Consider the following 13,324-nt stretch of genomic DNA (forward strand, 5'->3'; position numbering starts at 1 on the left):
TGGGCCTCGCTTGTTCTTCTACTTTCATTGGTTTTTGTCTGGAATCACTTCAAATGATTGTGGGTTTTTGTTCAAAACCCCGAATGGTTTATTGAAGAACTTTTTTTCCCGTGGATCCTTACTATTCTCGATCAAATTCGAAAATGTAACCAACAAAAAGAGATTGAATCATCTTTGATTTTTTTCGGTAGGTTACAGCAGCGAGAATCTCGGTCGTGATCGTACTGGCATTGGTGAGCTTAGCCACCGTGGACGCTATGAATCCGCGTCTAAGTTCGAACTCCCTGGAATTTCGGGCGATCAATTGTCGGAAACACTCAGCGTTGTTAACGGAGTTTGGCGGCGTCGGCGACGGAGTAACTTCAAATACTCACGCGTTCCGAAAAGCGATTGAACATCTCAGCACAATGGCGGCAGATGGCGGAGCTCAATTGGTCGTGCCGCCGGGAAAATGGCTGACCGGAAGTTTTAATCTGACTAGCCATTTCACACTTTTTATCGATAAAGAAGCTAAAATTCTTGCATCCCAGGTTCGACCTATCGAGTATTTTATTTTTATAAACCTAACACCTTTGGGAGTGGTGATTTGAATTTTAATCTTTAATCCAAAATAAATGAGTTAGATTTGTTCCTCATAATTTAATTTAATGGTGCAGAATGAATCAGAATGGCCACTCGTGAAAGTTCTCCCATCTTATGGGAGGGGAAGAGATGCTCCTGGTGGACGGTACAGCAGCCTCATCTTTGGAACTAATCTCACCGATGTGGTTATCACGGGTGATTATTTTTTCTTACCTTTTAACATTCTAATTTTTTTTAAATGGATTGCAAAATTATAACACGCTTCCGTGCTATCAGAATTAAATAAAAAAGAACTAAGGTAACTGAAAACATAAAAAGAACTTTTATAGAAAATAAAGTTGGGTCGGTGACATGGTGTAGGTAACAACGGTACAATCGACGGGCAAGGATCTTCTTGGTGGGAAAAGTTTAAGAAAGGGGAGCTCAAGGTAACACGGCCATATGTGATCGAGATCATGTACTCTGATCAAATCCAGATCTCGAATCTCACTTTGATCAACTCACCTTCTTGGTTCGTCCATCCGATTTATAGCAGGTTTGGCTATTTCGCTTCCGTCCCATTATCCTTGTATTTTAGGATTATGCTTCGAAAAAAGTATACCATTCAAATTCCTCCCGACCAAAAAGAATTTTTAATTATATATCATAATATGGGTGAAAATGCAGAAATGTGATTATCCAAGGGCTCACCATCTTGGCTCCAGTCACCGTACCCAACACCGACGGAATCAATCCAGGTTCCCTTCTTCTTCTCCTTTAAAACCTTAGGGTTATTTTCTTCCTCAATCCCTCTCCCTAAATCTCCGTTCAATTTATCAGATTCTTGTTCCAACACTCGAATCGAAGACTGCTACATTGTCTCCGGTGACGATTGCATCGCCATCAAGAGCGGATGGGACCAATACGGTATCAAGTTCGGAATGCCGACCGAGGACCTCGTCATTCGCCGCCTCACTTGCATCTCACCAGATTCTGCAGGTATTGCCCTTGGCAGCGAGATGTCCGGCGGAATCCGCAACGTCAGGATCGAAAACGTTACAGCAATCAACACACAGTCTGCCGTCAGAATCAAAACCGCTCGCGGACGAGGCGGTTTCGTCAAGGACATTTTCGTCCGAAGAATGTTTCTATCCACGATGAAATACGTCTTCTGGATAACTGGAGACTACAAATCGCATGCGGATGACAAGTTCGATCCCTCGGCATTGCCATTGATTAAGAACATTAATTACAGAGACGTGGTGGCCGAGAATGTTAATATGTCGGCTAATTTGGCAGGGATTTCAGGAGATCCATTCACGGATATTTGTGTTTCAAATGTGAAGATTGGATTGTCGGCGACGCCTAAAAAGTTGCAGTGGAACTGTACGAACATTGAAGGATTTAGTAGCGATGTGGATCCGCAGCCATGTGCTCCGCTGGCTAAGGCAGCGAAAAGCGGTGGATGTGACTTTCCCGAGGATCAGCTGCCGATTGAGAATGTTCAGTTGAAGTCATGCTCGGTTGAAATTCCTACCTTCTCGTAAAGACTTTGTTTTTTTTTTTTTTTTTTTTTTTTAATTCTATGGAATAAATGATAATGAAAAATTTAATGAACATATAGATAAATTGAGAAGTTTTTAAATTTGAAACTAACCTATTTCAACTAGATTTGTAATATATCACTAAACAATAACTAATTGTAACTCAAAACCATCAAAATAATACTCTAAAATTGAAAAAAAAAAAGAGAATAAAACTTCTTATATATCCAAATATGTATGGATCCACCATGAAGTTTTTATATGGTATGATTTAAGACACCTTATATTTCGTATCATAATCAAGTTATGCCTCTTTATAGACCATTGCGGTGAACGTGGATCGAACATGTGACCTTCAAATCTTCAGTCTGACGCTCTCCCAACAGAGCTATCCCCGCTATTTGCTAATGTAAAAATGCATAAGTAGAGTTATCCCCGCTACAAAGTTTAAATCATTACGAAATATTTCACAAATGAAACATTCCCTAGATTGCACAGTCAAGTTAGGACTCTCGACACCATTGCGGTGAACATGGATCAAACACATAACACCTTCAAATCTTCAGTCTAACGCTCTCCCAACTAAGCTATCCCCGCTATTTTAACATAATAAAAATGCATAAGTAGAGCTATCTCTTCTATTTAATCACCGCTAATTAGTTGAGTTATGCTTAACTTGACAATTGATTACAATCAAAATTAATATGTGTAACTTTCTATCAAAGTTTAAATCGCAAATAAATATTCACTCATTAATTGATGAAATAGTCTAATTAAGACACCGGTTCAAATGAGGTGAACGTGAATCAAACACATGACCTTTAGATCTTTAGTCTAACGCTCTCCCAACTGAGCTATCCCCACCATAAGAGAACGGTAAGTGACAAAGCCCAACGAAGTTTAGAGTTGTTATGTCTTGTGCGACTTAGATTGATTGTTATTATATGGATTGTTATATGGATGTTGTTGTTTGTTGTCATGCCTATTGATTACGAAAATAATTACTTTGGTGTCGCATTTGTGCATGTTATGATTTTTTAATGAAATAAATGTGATAAGGGTTACATCCTTTGTGTATCGGGTAACCAGCCACCATTGGTCACATGGGTGATTGATGAAATTTATAAACGTGGTAAGGGTTACACATTGTGTGTATAGTGTAGCCAACCACTATTGGTCACCAAGCATTGGATGCTGAAAGCTATTCTAGGTGAGTAGATTACATGCTATGTGTTATGAGTAATCAACCACCAAGGTCCCTTCATTTTGATTGATGAAACTATACGATGGTTTGCTTGTCTAACCACACTAGGGGAGTTAATGAGTTTTTTCGTACTTACCCTATTTTCAAATGATTTTCGAGTAAGGTTGTAGCATGGGAGTGACTGATGACTCGTGAATGTATAGAGAAAAATGGTGTAAAATTCACAAGAATACATGTAAATATACAATATCACAAATAGTAAATAACAAGTATATTGTCGTTTCGATAGAGAGCCTATTTTTTTGTTCCTTTCGTTGCTGGAAATTAAGTGAGTTTTTGGTCTTATTCAAATGGATGGGGGTGAACTTAAACTAATTAAAAAAATTTGAATGAGAGTATCAATTGTTCTCAAACGACGGAGAACAGTTAAGGAAGCTTTGGCTAGAACTGATAAAATAGACAGGTTGTTGAATTTTGTGGTGGCTTTTAGCTCATTTTAATTGATTTGCAAACCCACAGCGCACTTTCAAGGGTCATGTAGGGTGATTACTTCCATAATAGTTTTGTAATCTCTCATAACAGGGCTAAAAAATTTATTCATAACCCTTCGACTATGTTTAAATATCCTCGCAATGGAACTAGAGTATTAAAGATAATTTCCTTGCTCCCCTCTTCTTTCGATCAAGAGAACAATAAGAGAACAACTAAGCATGTAAAGTGGCCAACTAAGCAAACATGTAAATCATTAGTAACAACTCTTTAATAAACTAAAATCACACCGCAAACATACTTAAACTGCATAAAACTCTTCCGCCTCCCCTATAAGGCTTATCTCTCCATACAAACCGATTTCAACATAGAAATCAACATCCTAATCATGATAGAATAAGAAAAGAGAGGAAATGATTAAGAGTTATCAAGCTTTGTTGGTGTCCTTCAATGGAAGTCCCCCTCCTTTGAGCTCTCTCATCCACCTCTTTGCCTTAGTCTATCCTTCTCTTTTCCTTCTCCTATCAACGGCTGCTGAATTAGGATTCTTCTTCCTTCTTGGTTTTCTTTTGCCTTCGGTAGACATTAAAGGATGTCAGATATATTTCTGGTCTCAAGAAGAACCTGATATGTATTGGTCAGTTGGATAGCATAGGTTATGCATCAAAGTTTGGGAAGAGTTTGTGGAAGATTGTGAAGGGTGCTATGGTGGTAGCACATGGCACAAAATCTAGAACCTTATACACCACTACAGGGTGTATGAAAATGGCTGCGGTTGCTGGAGTGCTTCAAGTTCAAGTCTATGGCATAATAAACTTGGACATATGAGCGTCAAAGGAATGAAGATGCTGGTTGCAAATGAAGTTTTAGAAGGCCTAAAGTCTGTTGACATAGGTCTTTCTGAGAGATGCGTTATGTGAAACAGAAACGAGTTAGCTTCTCAAAGGCTGCCAGAGAATCAAAGAAAGTACGATTGGAAATGGTCCATGCAGACGATTGGGGACCATCTCCAGTTTCATCACTTGGCGGATCAAAGTTCTAGGTCACCTTCATCGAGATTTCAGCAGGAAGGTATGGGTTTATTTCCTGAAACACAAAGTCAAATGTGTTCACCTTCTAGAAGTGGAAGGCTGAAGTTGAAAATCACACCGGCTTGAAGATCAAATAATTGAGGTCTGACAGTGGAGGAGAGTACGACAAGTCAGAGTTTATAACATTTTGTGCAGCGGAGGGAATTAGATTAATGAGGACAGTTCCTGGTAAGGCAAGAAAAAATGGTGTTGCAGAAAGAATGAACAGAACATTGAATGAGCGGGCAAGAAGCATGAGGATTCATTCTGGATTGCCAAAGACATTCTGGGCCGATGCTGTAAATAATGCAGCCTACTTGATGAATAGAGAACCGTCAGTACCCTTGAAGTTCAAGTTGCCGGAAGGAACTCACGTACTCTCACTTGAGAACTTTTGGTTGTACTGCGTATGTTCACGTCAATCCAGAGAAAAGAGACAAGCTTGATGCTAAGGCTGTGAAGTGCTACTTCACAGGCTATGACTCTGACATGTTCGGGTACAAATTTTGGGACGACAAGAATAGGAAAATCCTAAGACATTGGGACGTAACCTTTGATGAAAAAGTCCTGTACGAGGTCAAAGAAAAGATAAACTTTGAGACCATGAAGCAAGTGGGAGTTGAGCTTGAGTCGCAGGAAAACTCACCCAATGATGTTAGAGCAGAAGCTCGTGAAACTCCTAAGACCGTTACTGAAGAACCAGACGTAGAGCAAGTTACACCTGAGCAGGTGTTGAGGAGATCACCCAAAGCTATCAGAGCACCAGATAGATATTCACCTTCATTACATTATTTGTCGTGACTGACGAAGGAGAACAAGAGTCCCTTGATGACGACCTACAGTTGGAGGATACAACCAAGTGGGAGAAAGCCATGGATGATAGGATGTCTAGGCCTCAGAAATGCGTTGCTCTTTCATCTACTGAAGCTGAGTACGCGGAAATAGCTGAAGCTGGAAATGAGATGATATGGATGACAGACTATCTAGAAGAATTACGCAAGAAGCAGTGCAAGAAGATTCTTCAGGTAGATAGTTAGAGTGACAAGCAGTTGGTGAGGAACCCGAGGTCTATCATTCAAAGACAAAACACAGAAGGCGATACCATTTGACTCGGAGGTCAATGGAAGATGGTGATGTGTTTGGAGAAGATAGAGGGTGTAAATAATCCAGCAAACATGTTGACAAAATGTGTTGACGTTGGAAGGTTGAGGTTGTGCAAAGCCTCAATTGGTATGGTGTAGTGAAGATTGAGAATGAAATTCTTAGTTGGCTGGATCGGTCTACAAGTGAGAGATTGTTGAGATATGGAGCCTGATGCCCATTTACAGTAAATATTTACTAAAGATCTGGTAGAGATATATATGGTAGATATTTCGTAAAGATCCGGTAGAGATATATGTGGTAGATATTTCGTAAAGATCCGGTAGAGATATATATGGTAGATATTTCATAAAGATTTAGTAAAGCTTTATTTAGTAAACTGAAACGATATATACCCCATCAAGCAATGCTTTCAAGATGTACTTTTATTCATTCTCTGTATTCTGTTTTGGTGTACATACCTGAAAGTCATCAATAAAACCTTTAGCCAACATTCCTCCTTGAATTTTCTCTCTCCTGTTCTTTGTGTTTGTCTAGATCGAGTATATGTGTTGTTGTGCGATTCTAACAATTACTTCAATAATAATTTTGTAATTTCTAATAACAGGGCTAAAAAATTATTTATAACCCTTCAACTACAGGGCTAAAAAATTATTTATAACCCTTCAACTACGTTCATGTATCCTCGCAATGGAACTAGAGTATTAAAGATAATTCCCTTCTCCCCTCTTCTTTCAAACAAGAGAACAATAAGAGAACAACTATGCATGTAAAGTGGCCAACTAAGCAAACATGTAAATCATTAGTAACAACTCTTTAATAAAATAAAATCACACCGTCAACATACTTAAACTACATAAAACTCTTCCGCCTCCCCTCTAAGGCTTAGCTCTCCATACAAAATGATTTCAACGTAGGAATCAACATCTTAATCGTGATAGAATAAGAAAAGAGAGAAACTGATTAAGAGTCATCAAGCTTTGTTTCTGTCCTTCGATGGAAGTCCCCCTACATTGAGCTCTCTCATCCACCTCTTTGCCTTAATCTATCCTTCTTGGTTTCCTTTTCCTTCTCCTATCAACAGCTGCTGAATTAGGGTTCTTCTTCCTTTTTGGTTTTCTATTCCGTTCGGTGGCCCTCTTCTCTTTAGGTAATCTTCCTGATAAGACAACCCTAATCCTCAGCCCGATGATCCAAGCTTTTGTTGAAGCAAGAACCCTTGAATCAAAGAAATCAACGCCAACTTATACAAAATTCGGATCAATCAAGAGATAAGGCTAGAATTAGATTACCCTCTTAAGATAAAACTTGATGAATGCTTGATTGAATGGCTCCGATGCAAATCTACCACAAGAATTGCATGAAACTTAGAAATGGCAAAGATGATGCTCGAATTTCTAAGGGTAAAAGTCTCAATTTGAGATCAAAATTTCATTCATCCGAAATCTGCCTTTTGCATAATAATTTGTTGGTATTTAAGTCTTCCCACAAAAGAAACTTTCAATTCTTCAAATGCCACTAACATTTATCCCGATCCCCTTAAATATCCACAAAAGAAGAAGTCAATTTGACCCATAACTTCCACCCTTTTGCGCATTACAAAAATTATAAAATTAAAAATAATAAATCGCAATTTATAGCAACTTCATCCGCTACTTCAACCGTGCAAATATTCACTTCTGAAGCTCCAAATGGTCCTTCCTCAACCGAATCAGCTTGTAACACATGAAATGATGGTTGAACCGAGCCTATCTAATTTTGTAGATGAAGAATGAATACTTGTTGACTCTTGTTAGCCTTGGATTCTGTAATAGGTCTAGTTGGAACATTTGGAACACCGTGATTCTTATCAAGAACCATAATATTCCTAGACCATATATGGTATCATATGTGGTGATGATTCAGTGCTGCCATAAGGCCTTTGTTTCATAGACTAGTCTTTGGGTGGTCGAGAGATCATATAGATACATTATGAGATGAGAGAAACGAGTGCGACATGATGTTATAGTCCTACTTTAGAATTGTCATCTATTCTTTGGTATGTATGCACCCAGATAGGATCAAAACCATACCATCTACAGGGCATCAGTGTCGCTCAAATGTGGGTCGTGCCTCACCATGACATGCATGGATCACTATATTGTCGTGCCTCATCATGTGCATATACATGTATGTATCACGCAACACACACTTACACACATATAATAAATACATATATACATGCATAAATACATACATACCTATACATATACATAAACAGGCAGACAGACACACACACACACATATATATATGTGTGTGTGTGTGTATTATATTATGTATTTGTATATAGCACATATTTATACATTTTTATAATTTTCATCATTTTTATTTTTAAATGTGCAAAATTTACCATATATTCATTCTATATTCTTTTATTAAACAAGATTTGCCGAAAAATTTTAAAGATCCACTCAACCATAATTATTTATCGATAAAAAAAATAGTTAATTTCTATATTAGCTAATAGACTTCCAATTAAATAGTCTAGTTATTTTATAAGTAGTTTATTACAATTTTATTTTGATTTTTTATTTTTCATGTTTTAAACTTTAGCAATGGATCGATACATTATTCATTTTTTATTGAGAAAAATTTTTAATAAAGAAGAAATATAAAAGAAGAAATGGAGTTATACTTACCATGTTTGAAGAGATTTGAGCATATATTCAACTCAACTCATGTGCTGCAATTAGTGAAAAAATATATGATCGGATTAAAAGTCAATCAAATCAATATAGAAATATCATTTAAAACTAAACAAACAATTACTTTGGATTCAACATGTTTTAGACCTAATTTAATTTTTTAGATGGTAAACTTTTTCAATCCAATAAATCCTTATCAAATAATGAATTCGCCTAATCTAATATTAAAATATTCACCTTACGGTTGATTCGAGTTGTTCGAGTAATTTAATAAAAATTAATTGATAATTTGTTTTTAAATACCCATTTAGATGATGTGGTTCTTGGAGTAACTATTTTAACACTCTAATACACATAAAATAATTTTTAAAAAACAAACAACAAAAACAACATGCCAAATTTAAAAAGTTCTCACTACAGGTTATATTTTTCTAAACAGTCTGGTTGTGCTAATATTCTATGTAAATCCAACCATTTCATTTACAACCCAAAATTTAACCCTTGAAATAATAACAATAATAGTAATAAATCCCTTTCCTATTTTTGATTCCTAAATTATCCTATAAAATCGTTTGTCCCCCAATCTAAAAATCATAAACTCGCAAACAAAATTCATCATGGATCTTCCTCCAAAACTCACAAAACTCAATGTAATGTTTCTTCTTCTTTCTCTTTGAATTTCATTTTCTTTTTCTTTGTTTTCTTTCCATTGATCTTGTGGGCCTCGCTTGTTCTTCTACTTTCATTGGTTTTTGTCTGGAATCACTTCAAATGATTGTGGGTTTTTGTTCAAAACCCCGAATGGTTTATTGAAGAACTTTTTTTCCCGTGGATCCTTACTATTCTCGATCAAATTCAAAAATGTAACCAACAAAAAGAGATTGAATCATCTTTGATTTTTTTCGGTAGGTTACAGCAGCGAGAATCTCGGTCGTGATCGTACTGGCATTGGTGAGCTTAGCCACCGTGGACGCTATGAATCCGCGTCTAAGTTCGAACTCCCTGGAATTTCAGGCGATCAATTGTCGGAAACACTCAGCGTTGTTAACGGAGTTTGGCGGCGTCGGCGACGGAGTAACTTCAAATACTCACGCGTTCCGAAAAGCGATTGAACATCTCAGCACAATGGCGGCAGATGGCGGAGCTCAATTGGTCGTGCCGCCGGGAAAATGGCTGACCGGAAGTTTTAATCTGACTAGCCATTTCACACTTTTTATCGATAAAGAAGCTAAAATTCTTGCATCCCAGGTTCGACCTATCGAGTATTTTATTTTTATAAACCTAACACCTTTGGGAGTGGTGATTTGAATTTTAATCTTTAATCCAAAATAAATGAGTTAGATTTGTTCCTCATAATTTAATTTAATGGTGCAGAATGAATCAGAATGGCCACTCGTGAAAGTTCTCCCATCTTATGGGAGGGGAAGAGATGCTCCTGGTGGACGGTACAGCAGCCTCATCTTTGGAACTAATCTCACCGATGTGGTTATCACGGGTGATTATTTTTTCTTACCTTTTAACATTCTAATTTTTTTTAAATGGATTGCAAAATTATAACACGCTTCCGTGCTATCAGAATTAAATAAAAAAGAACTAAGGTAACTGAAAACATAAAAAGAACTTTTATAGAAAATAAAGTTGGGTCGGTGACATGGTGTAGGTAACAACGGTACAATCGACGGGCAAGGATCTTCTTGGTGGGAAAAGTTTAAGAAAGGGGAGCTCAAGGTAACACGGCCATATGTGATCGAGATCATGTACTCTGATCAAATCCAGATCTCGAATCTCACTTTGATCAACTCACCTTCTTGGTTCGTCCATCCGATTTATAGCAGGTTTGGCTATTTCGCTTCCGTCCCATTATCCTTGTATTTTAGGATTATGCTTTGAAAAAAGTATGTCATTCAAATTCCTCCCGACCAAAAAGAATTTTTAATTATATATCATAATATGGGTGAAAATGCAGAAACGTGATTATCCAAGGGCTCACCATCTTGGCTCCAGTCACCGTACCCAACACCGACGGAATCAATCCAGGTTCCCTTCTTCTTCTCCTTTAAAACCTTAGGGTTCTTTTCTTCCTCAATCCCTCTCCCTAAATCTCCGTTCAATTTATCAGATTCTTGTTCCAACACTCGAATCGAAGACTGCTACATTGTCTCCGGTGACGATTGCATCGCCATCAAGAGCGGATGGGACCAATACGGTATCAAGTTCGGAATGCCGACCGAGGACCTCGTCATTCGCCGCCTCACTTGCATCTCACCAGATTCTGCAGGTATTGCCCTTGGCAGCGAAATGTCCGGCGGAATCCGCAACGTCAGGATCGAAAATGTTACAGCAATCACACACAGTCTTTCGTCAGAATCAAAACCGCTCGCGGACTAGGCGGTTTCGTCAAGGACATTTTCGTTCGAAGAATGTTTCTATCCACGATGAAATACGTCTTTTGGATAACTGGAGACTACAAATCGCATGCGGATGACAAGTTCGATCCCTCGGCATTGCCATTGATTAAGAACATTAATTACAGAGACGTGGTGGCCGAGAATGTTAATATGTCGGCAAATTTTGCCGGGATTTCAGGAGATCCATTCACGGATATTTGTGTTTCAAATGTGAAGATTGGATTGTCGGCGACGCCTAAAAAGTTGCAGTGGAACTGTACGAACATTGAGGGATTTAGTAGCGATGTGGATCCACCGCCATGTGCTCCGCTGGCTAAGGCAGCGAAAAGCGGTGGATGTGACTTTCCCGAGGATCAGCTGCGGATTGAGAATGTTCAGTTGAAGTCATGCTCGGTTGAAATTCCTACCTTCTCGTAAAGACTTTGTTTTTTTTTTTTTTTTTAATTCTGTGGAATAAATGATAATGAAAAATTTAATGAACATATAGATAAAATGAGAAGTTTTTAAATTTGAAACTAACCTATTTCAACTAGATTTGTAATATATCACTAAACAATAACTAATTGTAACTCAAAACCATCAAAATAATAATCTAAAATTGAAAAAAAGAGAATAAAAACAATTCTTATATATCCAAATATGTATGGATCCACCATGAAGTTTTTATATGGTATGATTACCATAGTGAACATGGATCAAACACGTGACCTTCAAATCTTCAGTCTGACGCTCTCCCAACTGAGCTATCCCTGCTATTTGCTAATGTAAAAATGCATAAGTAGAATTATCCCCGCTACAAAGTTTAAATCATTACGAAATATTTCACAAATGAAACATTCCCGAGATTGCACAGTCAAGTTAGGACTCTCGACACCATTGCGGTGAACATGGATCAAACACATAACACCTTCAAATCTTCAGTCTAACGCTCTCCCAACTAAGCTATCCCCGCTATTTTAACATAATAAAAATGCATAAGTAGAGCTATCTCTTCTATTTAATCACCGCTAATTAGTTGAGTTATACTTAACTTGACAATTGATTACAATCAAAATTAATATGTGTAACTTTCTATCAAAGTTTAAATCGCAAATAAATATTCACTCATTAATAGATGAAATAGTCTAATTAAGACTCCGGTTCAAATGCGGTGAACGTGAATCAAACACGTGACCTTTAGATCTTTAGTCTAACGCTCTCCCAACTGAGCTATCCCCACCATAAGAGAACGGTAAGTGATAAAGCCCAACGAAGTTTAGAGTTGTTATGTCTTGTGCGGCTTAGATTGATTGTTATTATATGGATTGTTATATGGATGTTGTTGTTTGTTGTCATGCCTATTGATTACGAAAATAATTACTTTGGTATCGCATTTGTGCATGTTATGATTTTTGAATGAAATAAATGTGATAAAGGTTACACCCTTTGTGTATCGGGTAACCAGCCACCATTGGTGACATGGGTGATTGATGAAATTTATAAACGTGGTAAGGGTTACACGTTGTGTGCATTGGATGCTGAAAGCTATTCTAGGTGAGTAGATTACATGCTATGTGTTATGAGTAATCAACCACCAAGGTTCTTTCATTTTGTTTGATGAAACTATACGATGGTTTGCTTGTCGAACCACACTAGGGGAGTTAACGAGTTTTTTCGTACTTACCCTATTTTCAAATGATTTTCAAGTAAGGTTGTAGCATGGTAGTGACTGATGACTCGTGAATGTATAGAGAAAAATGGTGTAAAATTCACAAGAATACATGAAAATATACAATATCACAAATAGTAAATAATAAGTATATTGTCGTTTCGATAGAGAGCCTATTTTTTTTGTTCCTTTCCTTGCTGGAAATGAAGTGAGTTTTTGGTCTTATTCAAATGGATGGGGTGAACTTAAACTAATTAAAATAATTTGATTGAGAGTATCAATTGTTCTCGAACAACGAAGAACAGCTAGAAAAATTAAGGAAGTTTTGGCTAGAACTAATAAAATAGACAGGTTGTTGAATTTTGTGGTGGCTTTTAGCTCATTTTAACTTATTTGCAAACCCACAACGCACATTCAACGGTCATGTAGGGTGATTACTTCCATAATAGTTTTGTAATCTTTTATAAGAGGGGAAAAAAATTTATTGATAACCCTTCGACTATGTTTAAATATCCTCGCAATGGAACTATAGTATTAAAGATAATTTTCTTGCTCCCCTCTTCTTTCCATCAAGAGAACAATAAGAGAACAACTAAGCATGTAAAGTGGCCAAC

At 37.3% G+C, this 13,324-nt stretch overlaps 1 protein-coding gene, 2 non-coding genes and 1 pseudogene across 3 annotated transcripts; 2 read left to right on the top strand and 2 right to left on the bottom strand.

Moving 5' to 3' along the window:
- On the top strand, nucleotides 1-2,329 carry LOC147789694 (putative polygalacturonase). The gene is made up of 5 exons (XM_087117023.1): nucleotides 1-530; nucleotides 657-777; nucleotides 943-1,117; nucleotides 1,249-1,319; nucleotides 1,402-2,329. Exons 1-5 carry the CDS (start codon nucleotides 258-260, stop codon nucleotides 2,106-2,108), a joined length of 1,347 nt encoding a protein of 448 aa, XP_086973149.1. The 5' UTR covers nucleotides 1-257; the 3' UTR covers nucleotides 2,109-2,329.
- A 569-nt stretch (nucleotides 2,330-2,898) lies between these two features.
- On the bottom strand, nucleotides 2,899-2,970 carry TRNAF-AAA (transfer RNA phenylalanine (anticodon AAA)). The gene has a single exon. It is a non-coding gene; the product is annotated as a tRNA-Phe (tRNA).
- Nucleotides 2,971-9,523: 6,553 nt separating this feature from the next.
- On the top strand, nucleotides 9,524-11,581 carry LOC147789696 (putative polygalacturonase; annotated as a pseudogene).
- Nucleotides 11,582-12,208: 627 nt separating this feature from the next.
- Nucleotides 12,209-12,281, bottom strand: TRNAF-AAA (transfer RNA phenylalanine (anticodon AAA)). Its single transcript has one exon. It is a non-coding gene; the product is annotated as a tRNA-Phe (tRNA).
- Between the last annotated feature and the right edge of the window lie 1,043 nt (nucleotides 12,282-13,324).

The sequence above is a fragment of the Cucurbita pepo genome, chromosome 13 (genome assembly GCF_057944985.1).
Source record: "Cucurbita pepo subsp. pepo isolate OVF chromosome 13, ASM5794498v1, whole genome shotgun sequence".
Lineage (NCBI taxonomy): Eukaryota > Viridiplantae > Streptophyta > Magnoliopsida > Cucurbitales > Cucurbitaceae > Cucurbita > Cucurbita pepo.